This window comes from Chanodichthys erythropterus, chromosome 16 (genome assembly GCF_024489055.1).
Source record: "Chanodichthys erythropterus isolate Z2021 chromosome 16, ASM2448905v1, whole genome shotgun sequence".
NCBI lineage: Eukaryota > Metazoa > Chordata > Actinopteri > Cypriniformes > Xenocyprididae > Chanodichthys > Chanodichthys erythropterus.
In genome coordinates, this window is record NC_090236.1 from 30,834,242 (window position 1) to 30,859,189 (window position 24,948).

General features: G+C 36.9%; 1 protein-coding gene across 1 annotated transcript; it reads left to right on the forward strand.

The window, feature by feature from the left end:
• Positions 1–39: 39 nt before the first annotated feature.
• On the forward strand, positions 40–24,516 carry marchf6 (membrane-associated ring finger (C3HC4) 6). The gene is made up of 26 exons (XM_067362353.1): positions 40–321; positions 1,077–1,176; positions 3,309–3,382; positions 5,338–5,481; positions 5,580–5,652; positions 5,855–6,023; positions 7,542–7,734; positions 7,837–7,898; positions 7,985–8,017; positions 8,110–8,161; positions 8,295–8,353; positions 8,456–8,536; positions 8,925–8,993; positions 9,722–9,796; positions 10,493–10,627; positions 10,714–10,833; positions 11,017–11,117; positions 13,806–13,943; positions 14,353–14,557; positions 14,674–14,743; positions 15,491–15,672; positions 16,472–16,606; positions 17,598–17,687; positions 17,802–17,934; positions 19,785–19,920; positions 21,705–24,516. Exons 1-26 carry the CDS (start codon positions 303–305, stop codon positions 21,790–21,792), a joined length of 2,736 nt encoding a protein of 911 aa, XP_067218454.1. The 5' UTR covers positions 40–302; the 3' UTR covers positions 21,793–24,516.
• The last annotated feature ends 432 nt before the right edge of the window (positions 24,517–24,948 follow it).

A 24,948-nucleotide genomic window follows, 5' to 3' on the forward strand; every position in this document is an offset into this window, starting at 1 on the left:
GTTCTCTGCGCATGCGCGCTGCTCTGCCGTAAATCGAAACCGTAGCACTAGCAGCACATTCGGATCTAGAGGCCCCAAACATGTTCACCCGAGCCGTAATATACTCGACTAACAAGTAGCCAGATCAGCGCTGTCTGTGCGCACTACACGAAGAAAAAGTGTCCGGTCTGTGGTTATGCGGCGTTCATGCTTGGATCGATTTTGTCATGTTTTATTTTAGCGTAATTGTGAGTTGATACTGTGTTTTGCTCCGCGGTGTGTGTTATGTGTTGACTAAAGAGGACAGTGCGTCACCGTACAAGATGGACACTGCCGAAGAAGGTAAGCTGTCTAGACACGGAGGCTCTCTGGCTGCTGTCTGTCTGTTTGTTTGTTGTTTGCTTTTAAATGCGCGTTGACAGATGTTTATTTATCATTATGTGATAATTTAGATTTAGGCGTTCAACCAAATTTGCATCTGTAATTGATGTGGCCTTTGCGAGCTAACGAGCTATCTGCTTTCCTGCCAGCCTGGTCTTTAGTACAGCTGTCATCCTCCAAGCACGTCCAAATAAAGATATGGCTTTAATATGAGTTTGAAATTGTTTTTGACTGTACAGGATGTCATGGAGACAATAATCATGTCACTATAGTTTTAACCTATATCATAACAACTGTAACTCACGTAGAAGGGTTTATTTGTGATATTTTGGCCAGGTGTAAACGCACCTGAAATATGATGACATAAATTTAATTTAGTAGGTCAGTCAAATCACGTATGACATCTTTGAAACACTGAAATGAGGGCTCATCAATTTAATGTGTGCAAGAGTGTCTCTCATGTTATTCATTATTATCTAGTTAAGGTTTATTCTGTTTTATAAATAAGAGGGCAAAAAGATTGATTGGCAAGATAGCAAGTCATAATCTTGCATGCACTGACCTTGTTTTTTTTCGTCAGTAGGAATTGAAAATCATAAAACCTAATAAAGTCTTTTTTCATTGCTTGTTGTAGATTCTGGGTTCGCTGCAGCACACATATTCATCCTCGTTTAATTTAATGCTTTGTTTTTAAAATATAAATTTTTTTCTGGCAGCTGATATATGTAGGGTGTGTCGATCTGAGGGAACTCAAGACAAACCCCTCTACCATCCCTGTGTTTGTACTGGAAGTATTAAGTTCATCCACCAAGAATGGTAAGAGCTTTGTTTGTTCAGTGACATATTCCATTTGTGATAGCTGTCTGTTTTAATAAGATGCTTGTAGTTCAATCTACGTGAAATGTCTTCCAAAGCGTCATATTTACAGTTTTCGTTGTTAATAGACTTAGAAATAGGATATTAGAAGTAATATTCAATGATGAAACCAGGCTCATCATGGCTAAAGTAACTTTATTATTGTTAGTTTATTGTGCCTGCTATAAAATTCAGAGGATGTAATTTGAGCAGTTAACTACACTGAACCTGATGTCCTGCAGTAATAATTCTAGGTGTCCTACACAAGGATGAGTCAGTAATGGCCAAAAAATGGGACAGCGTGAAATTGAAAACCACCTGCAGTGTTAGAAGTGGTTCCAAGCTCTGGTCTGACAAAGGCATTGCTGTTCTTTAGTAAGCGTACAAGTCAACAAGTGCAGGCATTAAGCATGGTTAAGATAATTTAGTGGACATCTGGGTGATACGCTACCATTCAAAAGTTTGGGGTTGGCTAGATATTTTTAAAGGTGCCATCGAATTAAAAATTGAATTTACCTCGGCATAGTTGAATAACAAGAGTTCAGTACATGGAAGTGACATACAGTGAGTCTCAAACACCATTGTTTCCTCCTCCTTATATAAATCTCATTTGTTTAAAAGACCTCAGAAGAACAGGCGAATCTCAACATAACACAGACTGTTACGTAACATTCGGGGTGTACGCCCCCAATATTTTAATATGCCAGCCCATGTTCCCAACATTATGAAAGGCATTAGACAAGGGCAGCCAGTATTAACGTTTGGATGTTCACAGCTGAATCATCAGACTAGGTAAGCAAGCAAGGACAGCGAAAAATGGCAGATTGAGCGATAATATCATGATATTTTTAGTGATATTTGTATATTGTCTTTCTAAATGTTTCGTTAGCATGTTGCTAATGTACTGTTAAATATGGTTAAAGTTACCATCGTTTCTTACTGTATTCACGGAGACAAGAGCCGTCGCTATTTTCATTTTTAAACACTTGCAGTCTGTATAATTCATAGAGGCGGAGAGCGCGAGCAATTAAAGGGGCCGCAGCCTGAATCGGTGTAAAGTTAATGATGCCCCAAAATAGGCAGTTAAAAAAAATATTTAAAAAAAAAATCTATGGGGAATTTTGAGCTGAAACTTCACAGACACATTCAGGAGACACCTTAGACTTATATTACATCTTGTAAAAAAACGTTCAATGGCACCTTTAATGTTTTTAAAAGTCTCTTATGCTCATCAAGGCTGCATTTATTTGATTGAAAAGACAGTAAAAACAGTAATATTGTGAAATATTATTACAATTTAAAATATTTTTTTTTTATGTAAATTTTTAAAATTTCATTTATTCCTGTGATAGCAAACAATCCTTTAGAAATCATTGTAATATTCTGATCTGGTGCTGAAGTAGTCATTGTTGAAAACAGCTGTGCTGTTTAATATTTTTGTGGAAACCGTGATACATTTCTTTTCAAGATTCTTTTATGGATAGAAAGTTCAGAAGAACAGCATTTATTCAGTCTTTATTGTCACTTTTGATCAATATAATGCATCCTTGCTGAGTATTAGTATTAGTTTCTTTCAAAGAAAAAATTTTCCAAACATTTGAACAGTAGTGTATATTATGGCAATAGCAAAAAAACAAACAAAAAAACCCTTTAAAAAAAGTGTTTTAGGTGTATTGCACTGAATGAAAACCAGTTTAACCAGATTTTTGTAATACAAAATTGACAATTTGGTATTTCTTTCTAGAACAGAATATCTGTCAGTAGATCATTGCCTCTGATAGTGAGATATAGGTTAACCTTTCCATTGGGGCAAGTTCTTTTTGTTAGGCTTTGTGTTCATTTTTTTTTTTTTTTTTTGTTACTGAATGGAAAGAGCCAGCAACACCCATTTGACTAACTGACAAGCTGTAACTTATGAGCTCAGGGGGCCTCATCAATGTATTGGTAACCAACTATGGAATTCCAGCTGTTGTTATCCTTCCCTTGTGTAAATTGGAAATCAAGCTGGATTTTCAGTACTTTTTCACACGTCAGATCATCACCCTCACGCCTGCTTCCTGCCCCCCCCCCCCCCCCTTTTTTTGTTTTCACAGCTTGGTGCAGTGGCTTAAACACAGCAGAAAAGAGTACTGCGAATTATGCAAGCACAGATTTGCTTTCACGCCAAGTAAGTAAACCCCTCTCATTACATTCTTCAGGGGAGGTAAAGCCATGAACGCCTCTATACAGTCACATTGGTCTCGAATGGCCTGTTCAATAGCAGTGATTGTGTGCTTCAGAGCAATGGGGTTCTATGGGTTGAGTCATGTGATTTAAAAGCACGGCACTCGTGTTGTCTGACGTAGATATTTACTGAGGTGAAACAAGGTTTTTACACCCAGACTGAGTCATTGTTGCATGGCTTTACTACAATGAAGGTGTCATGATTGAGTTTTGGGCTATGCTTTCAAAAACAGGCCCATTGGAAACCATTACTTAGTTTCTTGAGAAACTTGTTTTTTATTACTAACATAATATGACATGATTAATTGAAATAAAATACAAATTGTGATATGACCGCAAAGGCTCAGTTATAATTGCATAAATATATGCACTGCATGTTTTAGAGTTCTTTTAATCACATACAGCTCATGATCCAGTGTTTTCATTGTATAAGTGTGGCTCAGTTCACAGTAAATGCTGCCCCACATGAACTCATCTCTGCATGGTAGTTTGGGTCATTTATAACACGCATTTGGGAACCCAAAATGCTTCTGTCTTCCCAAACTTGTTATTAAAAGTGCTGATAAACTGACTGTTGTCAATAAAAGAGAAGCTTTATGGGCTCCCTGCAGTTTTCTGCCAAAATAAAAGCTTGATGGTTTAATGTTTGAAAATTAAGAAATGAAGACAAGCATAAATATATTAATATTGTAATTTTTCAGTTGTAGTGTATAATAAAATTTAGTTTTTCTTGAATATTTTATATTGAAGTGAAAGATTGCAATGGTAATATTTCTTATTTTGTTTGGATATTTCTCTTTTTTTATTATTTTATTTGGTAACAATAATCTTAAAAATATTATTTATTATAATGTTATTGTCATATTAAAGAGTTAGTTCACCCTAAAATGATATTTCTTTCATTAAGTACTCACCCTCTTGTCGTTCCAAACCCGTAAGAAGTAAAAACATCAAACTACAAAAAGTAGTAAAAACGTCTTTAAAATAGTCAACTTGACTACAGTGTTTCAACCTTAATGTTATGAAGCGACGAATATTTTTTGTGTGCAAAAACAAAACAAAAATAAACGGAGCAATTCCAATAGGGTCCTCACACCATCGGTGCTCGGGCCCTAATAACGACTTTATTTAACAAATTCATCTCTCCCCTGTCATTCTCCTACACTATTTTTGTTGCAGCGCTTCCAGGTTGTACATCAGAACGCTGACTCAGTATTGGCCGATGCGTGTCGAAGGAGTCAATATTGAGTCTGCGTTCGGACGTAAACATGGAAGCGTTGAACTGTGGTGAAATATACAGGTCTTACGGGTTTGGAAGACATGAGGGTGAGTACTTAACGACAGAAAAATTCATTGTTGGGTGAACTAACCCTTTAACATATTAATTTTTGGAGTTGTGCAGCCCTACAAAAAAGCACAGCAACCCTAGAACTTTTTTTAAATTGGCATTTTTATCAGAAAAATTGCAATAAAATTTCCCCCCCAAAACGTGCAGCCCTATGCTTAAGTGATACATAACCTTAAACACTGTATCTTTAACATTTTGTTTGCTCTCAAATGTTCCCGTCTGTGTTTATGTGGACAGTAATTGTTGTTTTGATTCTCAGATTTTAGATGACATACTTGAGACTTGTGCACTTCTATTTGTAGAGTTGTGGTTTTGAGGCATTTCAGAGACATGATCTGAGAGCAAGATGTATATTAAACAACTGTGAAAAAACCCAGTAATTATAACAAGCCTGCACTCAAATAGTTTGCAAAGGATTTTGAGCATCTTAAATTTGAATAAAATCAGTTTCAAATCCCCAATACTCAGTACTGAATGCTACACTTTGACTAATTTATGAAAAACCCTTGCAATGTTTATCTATGATAGATTGTCTTTTCTTTTCCTTTCAGTTTACTCTCCAGACATGCCTTCACGGCTCCCAGTTCAAGACATTTTCGCAGGACTGGTCACCAGTATAGGCACGGCAATCCGATACTGGTTTCATTACACGCTTGTTGCCTTCGCTTGGCTGGGGGTTGTACCTCTAACAGCATGTAAGTGATGCCCATAGATCACAGTCTGTTAGCATAGTATGTTGTCTTTATTCATGTTGTGCATTATTTGCTTATATAATGTTCTCCTTTTCCTGTAGGTCGCATCTATAAGTGTCTGTTCACTGGATCCGTAAGCTCCCTCCTGACTCTGCCATTAGACATGCTCTCCACGTACGTACCAGACAGGAAAGCTCAAGTTTTCTTCTTAAAATATTCATTTACATTGTGGATCAGCTCATTGTGAACTCTGAGCATGATGGGTTATTTCAATCCTCGTCGCGGTCTCGGGTTCAGCTGTGGACGCGGTCGCGTAGTGAATTGTAATGGTTGGATATTTCAGAAGTGATGATCAGTGAATTTTCATCCTCTGCAGAGAGAACTTGCTGGCTGACTGCCTGCAGGGCTGCTTTGTGGTGACCTGCACCCTCTGCGCCTTCATCAGTCTGGTGTGGCTGCGGGAGCAGATTGTTCATGGTGGAGCCCCTTTATGGTTGGAGCAGAACCAGCAGCAACCTGCCAATGCAGCAGGGCCGCCCAATGAGGTAGAATATCCACATTGCTTTGCATCAGAATGAATGCAGATCAACCTCAAATTGAAATGGATTTTGAATAAACACTAATAAAATTGTAAAATGCAAAATCAGCATCTACACTGCCGTTCAAAAGTTTGGGTTGGGATGATTTTTTAAAAATGTTTTTGAAAGAAGACTCTTAACCATGGCTATTATTACAATAAATAATAATAATTCAATTCAATTCACATTCATTTGTATAGCGCTTTTCACAATGCATATTGTCTCAAAGCAGCTTTACAGAGAATGCATGTCAACATTACAATTTAGAGAATGCAGTTAACTAACAATGTAATAATTTAGTCAATTTAATTTACAATCGCTGTTAGCGGTTTAATTGAAGGTAGAAGCAATAAGCTCCTGGAAATAATGAATTACATAACAATAATTAGGATTATATAGAAATTTGGGAATGTGCATGCTGATTCAGACGTTGCTTCATTTGAAGTCCTTGCAGGAGTTGGTCTTCTTAAGAGGTTGGATAATAATAATAATAATTAAAAAAAAACAGTTTTCTATTTTAAAATGTAATCTATTTCTGTGAGGGCAAAGCTGAATTTTCAGCAGCCATTACTCCAGTCATGCAATATTTCAGAAATCATATCAATGTTGAAAATAGTTTTGCTGCTTAATATATTTGTGGAAACCATAATAATTTTGAATTCTTTGATGAATAGAAAGTTCAAAAACCTAGTGAGATATAATATCAATTTCATTTATTTGAAATAGAAATCTTGTGTAACATTATAAATGTTTTTACTCTCACTTTTGATCAATTTTAATGCATTCTTGCTGAATAAAAAAAAAAAAAATCGTATCCCCCCAAACTGTATTAATTCACATTGTTTGATGGCTTTAAACATTTATGTTCTAAACAGATCAGCTTTTTTGGAACACTATTATGATCTGCAGAAAACAGATCTCAAAATATAAATCTAAATATTTTCACATGTTCAGCCTGTTTTTCTTTTTTGGCCAAAAAAATGAAAATGGCATATTATGTAATTTTCTACCTAAATTTTGGGGTGATTGAAATTTTAGTTCATCCCTAATAAACTTCACTTTCATTTTTATTTTTCCAACATAATTTTCCACACAGGCAAGTTTTGTTTATGAACGAAGCAAAAATGGCATTCCTATTGCGGTTTATGTCAGTGAAAATTTCTGATGCTTTATATTCTTCAGAGACCAATTATGCAGGTTATGCCATGACCCCTTTGTTTACTTTGCTTTCTTCTTACTGTAATTATCATTTTGATTTGAGCGCAGCACAGTAGCCTGCCTGACCTTCTGTCATCTTCAAATCCCTCATTATCCCCTGAATCTCTGGAGACTGCTCTCTTACCAGAATAGCTGCTTGTTCTTTCTTGGATTGAACCAGATGCAGTTGACTTCTTCAAAAATCTTTTTGTATAGATACTCTATCGTAGTTGACTCCAGTCAGTGGGTTGATTTTCTTTATTATCAGTATAATATCTTATCCATTAGGCCCCTGGACAGGGTAATGGAGGTGCTGAAAACCAGCCTATGCCCGCCCCGGCTGAACCTCCAGGGGAGAACGCTGCAGCGGCTGAGGCTCCTGACCTCCCTGCTGATCCTGCGGAAGAGATGGAGCTAGATAATGACGATGAGGAGGATGGAGGTGCTGAAGATGTGGCAGATGCCAACAATGGAGCACAGGGTATGACGGCTTTAATTAAACAAATGAAAAACTCCTAAGTAGGGTATTAATGTTGACTGGTGGTGAACTGAATTTATGGAGCATTGTGTGTGTTCTGTGCAGATGATATGAACTGGAATGCTCTGGAATGGGATCGTGCAGCTGAAGAGCTCACTTGGGAAAGGGTGAGACTGGTGTACCCTGTTTATTGTACATCATACCAAAATCTTTCAGAAAAAAACATTAAACCTCTTCTTTCCCTTTTCTCCAGATGCTTGGGCTTGATGGGTCCCTGGTTTTCCTTGTGAGTAATTATACAGCTGTCTCATTTACCAATAAACATTTCATTCAAGAGAGCAAAAAAAGCAATTAATTTAATTTATTTTTTTGCTTTAGGAGCATGTCTTCTGGGTGGTCTCACTCAACACACTATTCATCCTGGTGTTTGGTAAGCATTGCTGCACTTTTGTTTAAATCTAATTATAACATAAATTCAATAATGTTCAGTGACCCAATAAGAAAACATTTACTATGTGTTCTCCGATTACAAACTTTAACTCTTAAAATCAACTCTTTTTAAGCTTTCTGTCCCTACCATATTGGCCACTTCTCAGTGGTTGGACTTGGTTTTGAAGAATATGTGAGTATCAGAGAAGTTTTAGGTCCTTTTTCCAGCTTGATTTTAAAGATGTTAATGCAAATGCAGTTTCAACATTGACAAAGATCTCTCATCTGTTTTCAGGTTCGTGCCTCACACTTTGAGGGTCTCATCACCACTATAGTTGGATATGTCCTTTTAGCCATCACACTCATCGTGTGCCATGTATCCTTTCACACTCAGAAACACCTGGACAAAAACAATCCCAATCCACATAACTAGCTTGCACTGGTTTACTGAGTCTTCAAGACCAGGGAATTACACAACAAATACGACTACTATTTTTTTTTTTTTTTTTTTTTTGAGTTAAACCACCACACATCAACCTTCAAGTAATCTGATTTCAGTTTAAAGGTGCGGTCACATTTATTTTTGCTCACAAATTTTTGCTGAAATTTCGCTAATGTGACCGCACATTATTTCAGAATCATATATGTTTAGTAACCATAGTGATTTTAGTTAGGGCCTTGTTTATAACATTGAACTTCTCATATCTTATAATGGGATGTCTATAATACGGCCCTGATGTTCTTTTCCTTAATTCAGATCTCAGGGATTAGCAGCACTGGTGAGATTTCAAAGATCACGGCGCTTGTTAGGAGTCTGCTATATTGTGGTAAAGGTCAGTTATATCAGCAGTTTGCATGCGCTGTTTGCTAAACTTGAGTAATTAGTAAGGGCGAGAACAGTGACTTAATAATAGTGCGTAGCATTGGTTGCAACAGCTGGTTTTGAAAGATTTACTGTTTTCAGTCGCGCTACTGCTATAATTAGGTCACATTATCTAAGCTTAGATGACAGACTTGGGCTTAAAGGTGCTAAAGAGGATGTTTTATTTTATACATTTTTGCAATATTACTTGAAACTGTCTTTACTAACTGATAAAAGACTATTTATTAGGTGCACTGAAAGGAATAATATTAATATAAATCATCTGTGCACGAGGTAGGGCCTTAAAAATGTCAGCCAATCGTTTACGCGATCATTGCGTATTCAATGTTTTTGTCAGGAGACAGGAGTAACAACTTATGAGTTACCTGCGGTGAGTCCGACATAATGAATCCACTAACACGGCACAGCGAATGCCGGTGGTAAACACTCGTGTTCCAATACTCATGCACGAGTTTTGGGAGGCGTTCCCTCGAAATGAGCTGTGAAGGAGGGGGGTTGTTCTTACGCATGCGCTCATTTCAAAAACTCTAACAGTCTTTGGTTTCTCAGTCGACGAAAAGATCCTCTTTAGCACCTTTAATACACCTATATATGCTACTATGTGTATGTGTGTTATATTAGCTATTAGTTTAATATCAGTACTTTATTGAGTCTCATTTTAAATGATCTTTCTTCCAGGTGTCTCTTCTAGTAGTCGTAGAGATTGGCGTGTTCCCACTCATCTGTGGCTGGTGGCTTGATATCTGCTCTCTGGTATTTAATTTCATTTTATCAGACTAATTTAAGGTGCACTCAATCATTTTTGTTCATGTTGACCCAAAGAGGTCTGTAATAACTGGAGAAAGCCATCGGTTAGCATTCCCATTCATTCATCTTCAGTGACATTTGCTCTGCTTCATTTCTTCATCTTAAAGGGTTAGTTCACCTGAAATTGAAAATTATCCCATAATTTACTCGCCCTCTAGCCATTCTAGGTGTATATGACTTTCTTCTTTCAGCCAAACAATTGGAGTTATAATGGGAGTGAATAGTAACTGAGATTTTGAAGCCCAAAAAAGCACATCCATCTATCCTAAAAGTAATCCATATGGCTCCAGGGGGTTAATAAGGCCTTCTGAAGGGAAGCAATGCGTTTTTGTAAGGAAAATATCCATATTTATAATACAATAAACTTCTGGCAATATCTGTTTTATTTTTTTTGGCTTCAAAATCTCGTTAAGAGCCTGAATATTTTTTTAATATAACAAAAAAAGAAAAGACTTCTGAAAGAAGAAAGTCATATACACCTAGAATGGCTTGAGGGTGAGTAAATTATGAGAGAATTTTAATTTTTGGGTGAACTAACCCTTTAACATTTTATAAATTCTTAGTAAGTTTAGTTTAGGAAACTTAACCTTAGTATTTGTCATGCAGTAAAGGTCAACTTTTGTTTATCTGCCTGTTTTGTAGGAAATGTTTGATGCCTCATTGAAAGACCGAGAGTTGAGTTTTGAATCCGCGCCAGGGACCACCATGTTCCTTCACTGGCTAGTGGGGATGGTCTACGTCTTCTATTTTGCCTCTTTTATTCTTCTGCTCAGAGAGGTGGGCATTTCTATATCAGTTTAACCATGCAGAAGATCTTTCAGGAGATGTTTGGGAAATTTAGATGCTGTTCTTCTATCTCTCAGGTTTTAAGGCCTGGGGTCTTGTGGTTTCTCAGAAATCTGAACGATCCAGATTTCAACCCAGTGCAGGAAATGATTCACCTACCAATATACAGACACCTGAGACGATTCATACTATCAGTGGTGAGTAAATGTTGAAACGGGAATGGGATAGTTTTGCAAGAGAAGGCAAAAGTGTTGCGAGTGAGCAAAATGTATTAATTGAAATATTTTTCCTCCTATATCATATTTTTCCCATTACTGTCTCCTTGTAGGTTCTATACTTTTTCCATGTTTTTGATTGAAAAGTCTTTGCTCTCTTTTCAGGTTGTGTTTGGCTCAATTGTTCTTCTCATGTTGTGGCTTCCTATCCGGATAATCAAACACATCTTCCCTTCATTTCTTCCCTACAATGTGATGCTTTACAGGTAAATTAAATGCATTTCCACCTCATTAGTCTTAAAGTTTAATGCTCCTTATGCCTAAACTTGCCTAAAAACTGATTCAGAGTTTGAGAACAAGTGTCGTTTGGTGCTTTTGCTTGTTCTAAATCTGGTCAGAGATTACAACCAGAAGAGAAGCAAAGTTCTCTCTCATGTGACATCATGTTTAAAAGAAAGGGCCATAAATATGAAGTGCTAATTATTGCTGTCATGCCAGACCTTTGCTTTGTTACCTAATGAGTGACTCTCTGTAGTGTCAGGCAGGCCTGTTGCATCATTTGGCAGGTGTATTACACCTGATGTCATCATTCCCAGCAGACATTACTACAGTCTGATCTTGCTGAGAGCTGTGAATATGTTAATGTGTCCACAACAATAATGCTATAGAAAGTTCCTCTGTATTTGTGTATTTTACCCTATGTAACCCTGCTTTGCATTCGTCACTATGAGAGAACTTTGAACAGCTGTAGTGTTTGTTGGGGCACTGACTCTGACTTCTGTGGAAAGAGGCCATTGGGGTTTTTTTAAATATTGTTGGAATGACTGAGAAAGCTGATGTTTGGACTTCCAAACCTGTATGACTTTCTTCTGTGGAACACAAAGAAGATATTTTGAATAATGTTTCAACTTTTTTTGTTTGTAGTGAATGTCCATGCAGTCCAAAACAACACTGGACCGCACTGACTTTTTATTGTATTAAAGGTGCCCTAGAATTAAAAATTGAATTTATCCTGACATAGTTAAATAATTAGAGTTCAGTACATGGAAATGACATACAGTGAGTCTCAAACTCCATAGTTTCCTCCATTTTGTGTAAATCTCATTTGTCTAAAAGACCTCAGAAGAACAGGCGAATCTCAACATAACACCGACTGTTACGTAACAGTTGGGATCATTAATATGTACGCCCCCAATATTTGCATATGCCAGCTCATGTTCAAGGCATTAGACAAGCCAGTATTAACGTCTGGATGTGCACAGCTGAATCAACAGACTAGGTAAGCAAGCAAGGACAACAGCGAAAAATGGCATATGGAGCGATAATAACTGACATGATCCATGATTACATGATATTTTTAGTGATATTTGTAAATTGTCTTTCTAAATGTTTCGTTAGCATGTTGCTAATGTACTGTTAAATGTGGTTAAAGTTACCATCGTTTATTACTGTATTCATGGAGACAAGACTGTCGTTATTTTCATTTTTAAACACTTGCAGTCTGTATAATTCATAAACACAACTTCATTCTTTATAAATCTCTCCAACAGTGTGTAATGTTAGCTTTAGCCACGGAGCACCATCAAACTCATTCAGAATCAAATGTAAACATCCAAATAAATACCATACTTACGCGATTAGACATGCTGCATGACGAACACTTTGTAAAGATCCATTTTGAGGGTTATATTAGCTGTGTGAACTTTATGCTGTTTAATGCAAGCGTGAGCTCCGTGGGCGGGGAGCGCAAGATTTAAAGGGGCCACAGCCTAAATCGGCTCATATTAAATAGGCAGTTAAAAAAATTAACGTTCGATGGCACCTTTAACAAAAAACACTTGAGACATTCTTCAAAATATCCTCTTATGTGTTTCACAGAAGAACATACAGATTTGGAATGACATGAGAGTGAGTAAATGAGAGTAAACTATCCATCCAGTGTTATTTTTAGTTTAAACACTGCATAACATCCTGTTCTCTCTTTGTCCTGTACAAGCTGTTTAACTCCTCAGGTTACTTCTGGAATATCTAATGAGTTTTTAGAATGTTGGTTTTCGATTTCTGAGTAGAATAAAAGGCTGTTAAGTGTTCACACCAAAGTTAATAACTATATTGATAACTGTAATTTTACAGTTTTAATAATCATTCTGATTCTTTGAGAATAGGAAAGCCCACACCACAATTATAATGAGAATGGACAGTATAGTTGGAATGATTTCAGAATTATTTTTTCCAGCTGATAATTGATAAAAACATTGACAGCCAATCAGAATCCACCAACTTTCAACAGCTCGAGCATTTAAAGCAGAAAACAACATAACTCCAGCATGCTCTTAGAATAAACAGAACATTATCAGGCATTAGTGTGGAGTATAATATAGTTATTTATATTTATAGTTCTCCTTAGTGTGAATAGGCCTTATAATATGTGGTTAGCTGTTACTTGAAAAAACATTTTGTTCTACAGCATAAATGATACTGTCATACCTCAATTTTGAAATCATGTGCTTTAAAAGCATTCATTGCTAACAAGTTGCTACATTAAAAACCACAGCAGTTATTTAATGAATTACACAACAAGCACATGCACGCATAAAAGGGTAAGTAGTGCTCTCTTTTTAAATGTTCTTTCTTTTTAGCCAAAATATTCAAGAATTGAATGGATGAAATAAAATAAAATTGTCTTAGAGTCATGGTGTGATATCATTATTCAAAGATAACCAAAAGAGTGTTGTAAGGGGTGAAAAATGCCACAGATCTAGTAAGATGACTCCCAGGGTATTTTATTCTTAAAACTAATTAAATATTCCACAGGGAACCTGTGGAGGTTTAGCCTTATTGTTGGCCTACAAATTGACTCCATGCCTGAACTGCTTTGTTGCTAAGTGAAAACAGTGATACCAGTATTTTATATTGAAACGTTATGACTTCCTCTCTCTTTCTCTCTCTTTCAGCGATGCTCCAGTGAGTGAGCTGTCTTTGGAGTTGCTGTTATTGCAGGTTGTTCTTCCTGCTCTGTTGGAACAGGGACATACGCGACAGTGGCTCAAAGGTCTGGTACGAGCCTGGACCGTGACCGCTGGCTACTTGCTGTGAGTCTCACATACATATTTACCCTGTTGCTCATTACATCCGATAACCTCATGAACTGAAATGACTCTTCCTGATTCTCTCTGTGTTGTCCTAAAAAAAAAAATCTTATCACTGGAACTGAACTTTGTGTTAGGGCAGCATGATTATGGCAAATTCTAAAAGTTGAATATTTTTGTTGATTTCATAATCTCAGTTATTACATCTGCTCTCATTCTATTATAAACAATGAAACTGTTGCACCTGTTTGAGCCTCTCAGTTCAGTAACAGTCCATTTTACTAATCCTCCTGTTAAAATAAGTAAAATAAGTACTAAAATAAGACTTTCTTCAATCACTTTCTTGAATTTATTGTATCTTGAAGTCATAATGATAATCTCAATCAATCCTACTTGGTGCCACACCTTTCAGAGACTTGCACTCTTATTTGCTGGGAGACCAGGAAGACAATGAGAACAATGCCAACCAGCAAGCCAACAACATCAACCAGCAGGCCCGTAACAATGCCATTCCTGTGGTGGGAGAAGGTCTGCATGCTGCCCACCAGGCCATACTGCAGCAGGGTGGCCCAGTGGGTTTCCAGCCCTATCACCGGCCCATGAAATTCCCTCTAAGGGTACTCCAACTCTGTCTTGTATACTTTTATCCTTCACTGAATATCATGCTTTTTTAATCTGATTTTCAGATTGATGGTGTTTTAATGCTTATTTTTTTCTTTTTGCCTCCCTGTAGATTGTGTTGCTGATATTGTTCATGTGCTTGACGCTGCTTTTGGCCAGTTTGGTGTGTCTCACGTTACCAGGTGAGAGCCAAACAAATTGAGTTCTCGGATCATTTGCTCACCCTCTTTTAAAAACCTGTGTGACTTACTTTCTTCCATGTGACGCAAAAGGAAGTTTAAAGAATTGTTTGCACTCTGGTTTGCCCTGTTTCACTGTTTCATTTAATTACAATGATGAGCTTTTAGGATTCAATAAAAGTGATCAGTGAATACAACTTAAAGGCACAATATGTAATATTTGTGCATCAAAATATCCAAAAACTACAAACACTGTTATATATTTTGTTCAGTTTTGTACTTGCATTATCCCACGTTTCCAACAATTTTTAAATCCAGAGAAATGTGGAGATGAAGACGACAACTCCCATAATTCCATGCTCATTGCAAGGCATCTTCAAGCTAAACCTTCATTTTGAATGTGACCTCTAGTAGCGAAAGTCATCTATTGTGCTTTTAAAGAACATTAGTCTTATAGACCTTTTTAATGATCCTTTAATGGTGCTTTAAAGCTGTGAAGTATGAAGATTCAGTCCCTATTATTTGTAATTGCATGGAAAACATTGATCAGCATGGAATAATGACAGAATTCATATTACTAATTTCGATGCATTTTTATAATTCATAATGAGATCTTTTTAAATAATGGTTTTCCTTAACTTTTATTTATTCATCTTATTTCCATATTGATCTTTTATGCATTCAGAGAAATAGCATATGTCAATTTAGTCTTACTGATTTCATCAGTGCTCTGAATTCTCTTTATCGCAGTGTTCACTGGACGCTGGCTGATGTCCTTCTGGACGGGCAGCGCTAAGATCCATGAGTTGTACACTGCAGCATGTGGGCTATATGTGTGCTGGCTCTCCATCAGAGCGATCACAGTGCTGCTGGCCTGGATGCCTCAGGGGCGTAGAGTAATCCTTCTCAAGGTTCAGGAGTGGACCCTCATGGTACTGAATGCATTGGTCTCATTGTTGGATAAAGTGCCCCTATTATGCTTTTTTGGACATTACATTTCATATAGTGTGTGATTTAGCTGATTCTGATGTGCCTAAAACGAATCGTCAATACTTCCTGCACAAACCTGCATAGGTTTGTAACAAATATGCTGAATGCCAGCCTATGGTCTTCATTGGCTGTTCGCAAAAAACATCTACTTTGACCTGCCCTCAAACATTGTAGTTGTAGCTGAGGCCTGGAAGTAATTGCTTTGTGTTTTTGTGTTGTTTTCTGTGCTGCAAGAGCAAATCCACTTTGCATGCACTTCCAAAGGATGAGCTTGAATATTATCTCCAGTGCTGAAATTCAGATACGGTAAAGGGTGTTTCATTTCCGACACTCACTGTAAGTGGTCGATCAATCACAACAGACTGTGCCATCTGATCAATCAGAGCAAAGTAGGCTCTCAGAAAGGAGGGGTTTAGTGAGAACGGATCCTTGTTTGAACTGTTTCAGGTACTGAGAAAAGAGATGATGCTCCAGTGAATATTGAGTGTTTTTGACCTTGGATGTATGTAAACCTGTTACAAAACAAAATTAGGAGCCTTTAAATAGCATAATAGGGGCACTTTAAATGTTTCCTCAGAAATTAAGGAATGATAAAAGCGGTTTTAAAGTGGTAGTTTGGGTTTATTTTACTATAACATGCATGGATTAAAAACTATTGATTTTTACATGCATAGGAAACAAAGACACAAATGATTCCATATTGAACTGTGTTGGTGATTTGTGATTTCTGTGTGAATTCAGATTATGAAGACCCTGATTGTGGCCGTGCTGTTGGCTGGAGTGATCCCTCTTCTCTTGGGACTGCTGTTCGAGCTGGTGATTGTAGCTCCTCTCAGAGTGCCGCTGGATCAGACACCTCTGTTCTACCCCTGGCAGGTAAAGCATGATTAGGGGCACAGTTCACCTGAAAATGACAAATGTATCATTTACTCACCATGTTGTTCTAGACCCATATGACTTTCTTTTGTGGAACACAAGTATCAAAAGTATGGGCTGACTGATATATCACATGCGATTGTCACGCACATTTCTTCAGTAAAACCGGTTCCCTGATGACCGCTAAATCGCCATCACCTGCTTTCAAATGGAGCGGCATTTAATAAACAGAGCCGTAGTTCACTGACAAGCTACGCAATATCGCATTCATATCGCAGATGAATCGCCTTCGATAATGAACGCGATATTGCGTGGCTTGTCATTGAACTACGGCTCTGTCTATTAAATGCCGCTCCGTTTGAAAGCAGGTGATGGCGATTTAGCGGTAATCAGGGAACCGGCTTTACTGACGAAATGCGCGTGGCGATCGCATGCGATATATCGCCCAGCCCTAATCAAAAGTAATTCATATGACACTGTTGACATTTGGTCACAATGCGCGTTAGACCCAATGGCCTTATTTTTAATTCTCTTTAAAGACAAATCAATTTGAAATAGATTTTTCAGTCATTTTTGATTGTGTTTTTAATCAAGTGCCACTGGAGAAAAAGTTTTGGTGATCACAGTTCGTTAAGCTCCCCAGTTCCACCATGTTGTTAGATCTTTATACACAAATAGTTTAAAAATAACATTAACTGAGCAAAGTAATTCTCATCTGACATGTCCGCTGTGTCAGTATTGATCAGACCCAGCTTTACTTTTTGTGCTTTTACTGTTCTCTGTTTGAGCTAATGAGCTGTGTCACTGATGAACCAGAAAAAAGATTTTGGTTGGATTTGCGCCAGTAGCAGGCAGTTTTTCAAAAGACTTTTTTTTGTCCTGCTAATCTAATCCATCCTGTTTGGAGAACTTAATTTCCACAGGCGCAAAGTAGGGCACAGAGGTGTGGCAGTGTCAGTGGTATTGACTCTTATTTTTCTCTATCATTAAGGACTGGGCTTTAGGAGTGCTGCATGCCAAAATCATTGCTGCCATCACCCTCATGGGTCCCCAGTGGTGGTTGAAGACCGTTATTGAGCAGGCAAGTGGCTGCAGTGACTGTTGTTTGTTCATGATCTCTGTGGTGCTGTTATGACTCTAGATGCTTTACTGTAGATGGATGCACAAACTAACTGAATGATTTACCACACTTCAGGTGTATGCCAATGGAATCAGGAACATTGACCTTCATTTCATCATCAGGAAGTTAGCGGCCCCAGTCATCGCTGTATTGCTGCTTTCTCTCTGCATCCCCTACGTGATTTCTGTAGGCATCGTCCCCCTTATTGGTGGGTAGAAGCAAGGCTGTTGTTAGTCAAACTCTGTTTCTCATAAAATATTTATTAGACATTGTTGTTTTTAGTAGCGGTGGGAGAAAAAAAAATCGATGCATTGTGATTCTTACACCAACGATTTTGGAATGAATTTTAGAGATGTGTAGATGTGCGATGATGCTGCGGGTGTTTTAGAAACACCTCTTTTCTGCTTGCTTTCAATTCCTCAAACACACACACACACACACACAAATCCTTCCATAAAATAATCTTTCATAAAGTTTGGAAAGGTTGAAGTGAATTACAAGGACATTCACAGGCTTCATTGCACAGGATCTGCACTGTGAGAAATGCAAGCTTTCCTTGATGTACACTTCCAGAGTGCGATCTCGCTAATTTCATATGCTGTAAGAAACAACATTTATATCGTTTGAAATGCAGTGGGCTTATATATATATATATATAATATAATATAAAAATATGAAACTCACTGACAAAATATATAATATAATATAAATGTTGGGGTCAGTAAGATTTTTCATTTATTTTATTTGGGTTTTTTAACTTATTCAACAAGGACACCTTAAATTGAAACACTAAAGACATTTACAATGTTACAAAAGATTTCCATTTTTATTTGAAAATAAAAGCAGCCTTAGTGAGAGAAGAGACTTCTTTCAAAAACATGACAAATAATACTAACCCTGAACTATCATATTTTTACATTTATTTTTTAAATAAGTCTCTATATTTCTTAAAATCATTTTTGATTTTTTAAAATTCATTTACTAATTTATCTATGCATTTTTTTAAAATGTATTTATTTATTGAAATGACCCCATCATATATAAAGTATACGTTCTTTGTTTTCGTTCCTCCTGGATATCACAGAACAAATGACTCAGACGTTGCAATTGAAATTTTGTTTGATTCTCATTGTTTGAAGAGATTTCAAAGTGGCTTCATCTTGTGGGGCTTTGAGTGGTCTAGAATCAATGGGAAAAAAGTCTAGTTTTGACAGCTTCATTGTAAATGACTACTCTAGCTCTTTAAGTACATAATTCTGATGATATCTGAACAGTTAGATGCCCTTCATACTGCATATTGGAGTTGAGGACACTTACAGCTCTCTTTAGGGTTACATTCATTTGGCAGACGCTTTTATCCAAAGCGACTTACAAGTGAGGAATACAACAAGCATGTCATCATGACGAGGCAAATGGACACAAGAAGTGCTCACAAAACAAGTTTTAGGCAGTGCTCAGAGTATCATAAGCTAAAATAGAGAGGAATTAAAGGAAGTGAAAGGATAGGTATTGGATTGGTGTTTTTTTTTTTTTTAAGGATGAGGTTTAGTGCTCACGAAAGAGACGAGTTTTCAGCTGTCCTTTGAATATTGCCAGGGATTCAGCATTCCAGATGAAGGCGGGAAGATCATTCCACCAGCAAGGTACAGTGAACGAGAATGTTCTGGAGAGTGATTTCGAGCCTCTCTGTGATGGTACTGATCTTTTGACAAAGATCAGATCACTGTCATATGGCATATGTTCACATATCTTGACCAAGATTTTTGATGCACCACTGAAAGGATTCTGGATGTATCAGTGGCTGTTGTGGGCGTTGTGTAGTAAAATTAGCTCCTCACTGGCAGTGCTACCGAACATTAGGGATATCTTGCATGTCACAAGAAGGCCAGGTGTATTCTCAAAGATCTCAGCCATCCAAAATAAATCTCATTTTCTGTTAGTCTGCCTAAATGGTCAAAAACCAACATGCATTTTAAGATGCATTTCCTGGGTTTTTTTTCTCATGCTGTGATATAACCACTCTTACATATTCTAACCAGCTCTTGTCTCTCTGAATAGGGGTCACTATGGAGATGCAAAATCTGGTGCAGAGGAGAATCTACCCCTTCCTACTGATGGTAGTGGTGCTGATGGGTATCCTCTCTTTCCAAATCCGACAATTCAAGCGCCTTTATGAGCACATCAAGAATGACAAGTGAGTCCTAAGCAGTAATTAACTTACTTTTTCAGAGCCAATAATTGCCTAGTGATTAAATTTAGATTAAAATTTCATGGACATTTTGTACTATGAGGGCTTTTTTCTTTTCTTTTTTAAATCGATGTACCACCCATTTACTCTACCATTCAAAAGTGAGAATAAAGACATAGTCTTTATCTTACGTTTCAAATAAATTTAGCTTTCTTTGTTTTACTTTCTATTCATCAAACAATTCTGGGGGAAAATGTATCACGGTTAACACTAAAAAAATATTAAGCAGAAATTTTTCAACATTGATGATATGAAATGTTTCTTGAGCAGCAAATCAGCATATTAGAATGATTTCAGAAGGATCATGTGACACTGAAGACTGGAGAAAATTCAGTTTTGCCATCAGGAATAAATGACATTTTATAATGAATTAACATAGAAAAAAGTTATTTTAAATTGAAATTTGTTTACAGTATTACTATTTTTACTGTATTTTTGATCAAATAAATGCAGCCTTGGTGCGCATAAACATTCAGAAACATTAAAAAAAATGGTAACACTGTATCATAAGGTTAAAGGTGCCTTAGAATTCAAAATTGAATTTACTTTGGCATAATTAAATAACAAGAGTTCAGTACATGGAAAGACATACAGTGAGTCTCAAACTCCATTGTTTCCTCCTTCTTATATAAATCTCATTTGTTTAAAAGACCTCCGAAGAACAGGCGAATCTCAACATAACACTGACTGTTACGTAACAGTCGGGCTCATTAATATGTACGCCCCCAATATTTGCATATGCCAGCTCATGTTCAAGGCATTAGACAAGGGCAGCCAGTATTAACGTCTGGATCTGTGCACAGCTGAATCATCAGACTAGGTAAGCAAGCAGGGACAACAGCGAAAAATGGCAGATGGAGCAATAATAACTGACATGATCCATGATATCATAATATTTTTAGTGATATTTGTAAATTGTCTTTCTAAATGTTTTGTTAGCATGTTGTTAATGTACTGTTAAATGTAGTTAAAGTTATCATCGTTTCTTACTGTATTCACAGAGACAAAACTGTCGTTATTCTTATTATTAAACAATTGCAGTCTGTATAATGCATAAACACAACTTCATTCTTTATAAATTTCTCCAACAGTGTGTAATGTTAGCTTTAGCCACAGAGCAAAACATCAAACTCATTCAGAATCAAATGTAAACATCCAAATAAATACCATACTTACGCGATTAGACATGCTGCATGACGAACACTTTGTAAAGATCCATTTTTTGAGGATTATATCAGCTGTATGAACTTTGTTTATGCACTATTTAAGGCAAGCGCAAGCTCTGGGAGCAGGGAGCGTGAGCATTTAAAGGGGCCGCAGCCTAAATCGGCTCATATTTAATGATGCCCCAAAATAGGCAGTTAAAAAAGTTAACAAAAAAAAATCTATAGGGTATTTTGAGCTGAAACATTACATCTTTTAAAAAGACATTCTACGGCACCTTTAAACACTTTAGTTAACATTAACTAAGACTTAACAATTCTACAGCATTTATTAATCTTGGCAAAGTTAAAAAAAACCTGTAACAAATGTATTGCTCATTGTTAGTTCATGTTATTTAGCATTATGGCTTTTACATAGAAAATCAAATACATTTTTGGCCACTTTTGGTTGTTTTTTTTGTCCCAGTTTTAAATAAAAATAATGCCTGTCTTTTTACTTGCAACCTTGTTTATCTAGGCTTTGTCTTTCAATCTGACTTGCCTTGTGTTCTTTATTCGTCCATGCAGGTACCTTGTCGGACAGAGACTTGTGAACTATGAACGCAAAGCTGGCAAGGCCAGCACTACCACACACAGCAGTTCAGTGCAGGAGTAAAGAGCTTGGGATTGCTTTGGAGTCATGCTTTTTTGTGTGTGTGTTTAAGTGAGCGAGCATGTGTGAGCATGCGTGAACGACTGAACGAACCTTCCTCTCCTGCTCCCTCTGCTTACTCGTGATGTGTGTGTCCATACATCCATCACGTCCACTAAGACTCTAAAAACTGACCTCTGGCCTCTCTGACCCTGCCAGCAAAAAGGGGCGAAAGAGCCATGTACATAAATGGGGCGAAAGAGGGAAACCCTGCAGCCAACCAACCAACCGTGGATTAAAAAGAATGTCTCACTCCTAAAAGGAAAAAGAAAAAAAAAAAACAAGATTAAGTATGTGTATTAATTTATTAAATCTAGTTGTTTACCTTATTTGTGGAGATTTGTTTGTGGTAGGACTCGACCCACATGGTTCCTTTCATCAATCTTCGTGGAGAGGCCAGTCAGACTCCAAAGCTGAAATGTCATAATGGAGCTGGACTGTCACATTAGTACCTTTTTATTTATTAGTTTTGAATTTTCAATGAAATATGATCTTGAAGTTTTTGAATGCGAGGGTCTCGCTTGATTTGATGCAATTGGTAGTGTGTCTTACCTTCATTTCTCGATGCTTTAACCTCCCTAATTTTATGTGCAGAGCAGAAGTGGATGGAGGCAGATTTAATGGTTACGCCATACCCATCCGCTTCCTGTCATATGGAAAGAGGGAATTTCATTTCACCGATGGTTCGTGCACGACTGTTGTTGACCAATTCGAGAACACAGAAGCACAGAGTCAGTATCTAGCAGACAAAGCGTAGTTTGACGGTAGAGTTTATGGCTCACAGTGAGCCGCAAAGCCTACCTCTGCCTGCTAGCTCTTTGTTCAACTCTGAAAATTCCTTTCGAGTAGCTTAGAAGACCGCTTAGAGTGCTAATTGCGTCAGTGATTGAGCTAGCATATTTGTCGATATCGACCGTTGTATGTCTGTCTTGTGCTCAGCATGGCCTAGCAACACTTTCTCATAGATGTAACTCTGGCACGTAGACAGGTTGATGCACTTTTTTTAATTAATAAAAGCATATTTTTAAGAGCAGCAATAGTTCGGAAACCCTTTAGACCAAAATGTTAAGTCCTTACTCGTATGGGAATTCGCTATAATTCATCAAACTGATCCAATTTCATCCGAAACGTGTGGTTTTATTTTTTTTTTTTTTTTTTTTTTTTTTTTTTGCTTCGATTTGTCATGTCTGTAGGTAAGGAGGAGATCCTCGACGCATTTGTAAATAATGTAACTTTTCAATTCTTCGAGTATGTTTTTCTCCATTTCAGATTTGCTGCGTCTGTTACAGGTTCACGATTCCCGAAGAATTTGTCTCAGACGGCTTTAGAGATAGTGTTAATCAGCGCTGAGATTCTATAAGTGACCTTATAGTTTCTTATTACACTGAAACTGGATACTGTATGCTTCTTGATAGCTTGCGCTCCTCTGAAAGGCAAATGTTCTATTTTTATATGTGCAACTAGTGACACCGTTTTCATGTTTGATCAGCCATTGATTTGATCCTCTTAAGTTTTCTGAGGTCAGCTAGAATCCAGGTAAAGGTAGTGGTCCAGCACTAAACACCGTCGTGTGTCTGGTTTACTAAGCCTTTTCCCTTTTCATAGCATGTTTGTGTGAGAAGTATTCAGTATTTCTGAATGTTTTCAAACCTCCTGCTTGGAGGCTCTCGCTGTAACAATTACATCCTCATAATGGCAGACTTTTTTTTTTTTTTTTTTTTTTGAAAAATTTTATTACGAATATTAAATCACAGAGTGTGGTACTCACAGTGCTTTTGTGTCTTTACTCAAACTTGGAATCATTTGCATATTTTTTTTTCACAATTCCCTGATCAAGTGGATGAGTTACTATTATGTTTAGTATACAAATGACACAGTAAACCAGGTGATAATGAGGTTTGGAACATCTGGGTTTATAAGACGGACTCACACAATGAGCTAAAAAAACTTGTTGGTTTTGTGGTACAAAAACAACAAAATGCAGGGCAAGACCACTAGTATTTCTGTATTATATTGAGACTTCTGTTATATCTAATGATACATAAGTTCTCTATGCATCAAAGCCATTATTAGCTGAGCGTAACCAGCATAATTTCTTATGCATTCAGTACAAACTGTAAACTTGTCCTGTCCTAGTCATCTGTAGAATAATGACATCAACCATACCAGCAATATCTTATCTCATGAGGCAAATCGCTTTCTGTCTACATTTTCTGCTTTGACCCCATTAAATGTTTTGTGTTTTTCATTGATAAACAACAATGGTGCATACAAGTAAGTAGATTGACAGAATACTAGGACACTTTTTGCTTCATTATTACCAGTGCTTTTACTTGCTATGGTTTCCCATTATTGTATTAGGCTAACTTGTTTGATGTGGGCATTAACATTTTGTTGGCTGAACTTCTTGTCATATATGTTGTTGGCATGATGTACAGTACATTTTGTATTCCTAAATTCCTTTAAAATGGAATTTTACACAGTAATATAAAGGTAAACTTTTGTAAATACAAGCATGTGAGTGACCAGTACACAATCTGGATGCTCAATCAAAGATCATGACCTTCAGCCTTAATATGCATTGTGGGTTAGTCACATAATCTCTTACAGTGTACGGTTATGTAATAGATGTGTCATGAGTTACAGAACGACCTGCCTTTATGCCACAATACAGTGCTATTAAGTTGTAAAACTCTTATGAATCAGTGTTGTTATTGTTAACTAAACCTATTAAAAATGGTTTGCATTAATTAGCTGAAATAAAATACAAATATTAGATAAAACTTAAGACAACATTTCTAATTTATATATTTTATCTAGTAACATATGTTTAAGTTTTAATAGAAGTTCTAATTAAGTTCTAAATAGAAATAAAAATGACACAAGCACCTAACAAAATTACTAAAGCAAGCCTCATTTCTCATATTCTCTAGAAAACATATCACGTGACCTTTTGTGAAGATATTAAAGTGACCATAAGCAGGTTTAGCTAGTGGATACTTTTTTTCTGGGATAATTTACCCAAAACGGCCTCTAGGATGTGCTGTGAACAGAAATATCAGTACAAAACATGCCTTAACACATCATCCCAAAGCCACATAATCCATAGATTGTAGTTAG

Bases quoted from the DNA above. Each gene is read 5' to 3' on its own strand.
- marchf6 (XM_067362353.1), top strand. The intron at 8,537-8,924 runs GTATCCTTTCAC...TTCAGATCTCAG, and splicing joins TCACACTCATCGTGTGCCAT to GGATTAGCAGCACTGGTGAG. The intron at 13,944-14,352 runs GTGAGTCTCACA...CACACCTTTCAG, and splicing joins GTGACCGCTGGCTACTTGCT to AGACTTGCACTCTTATTTGC.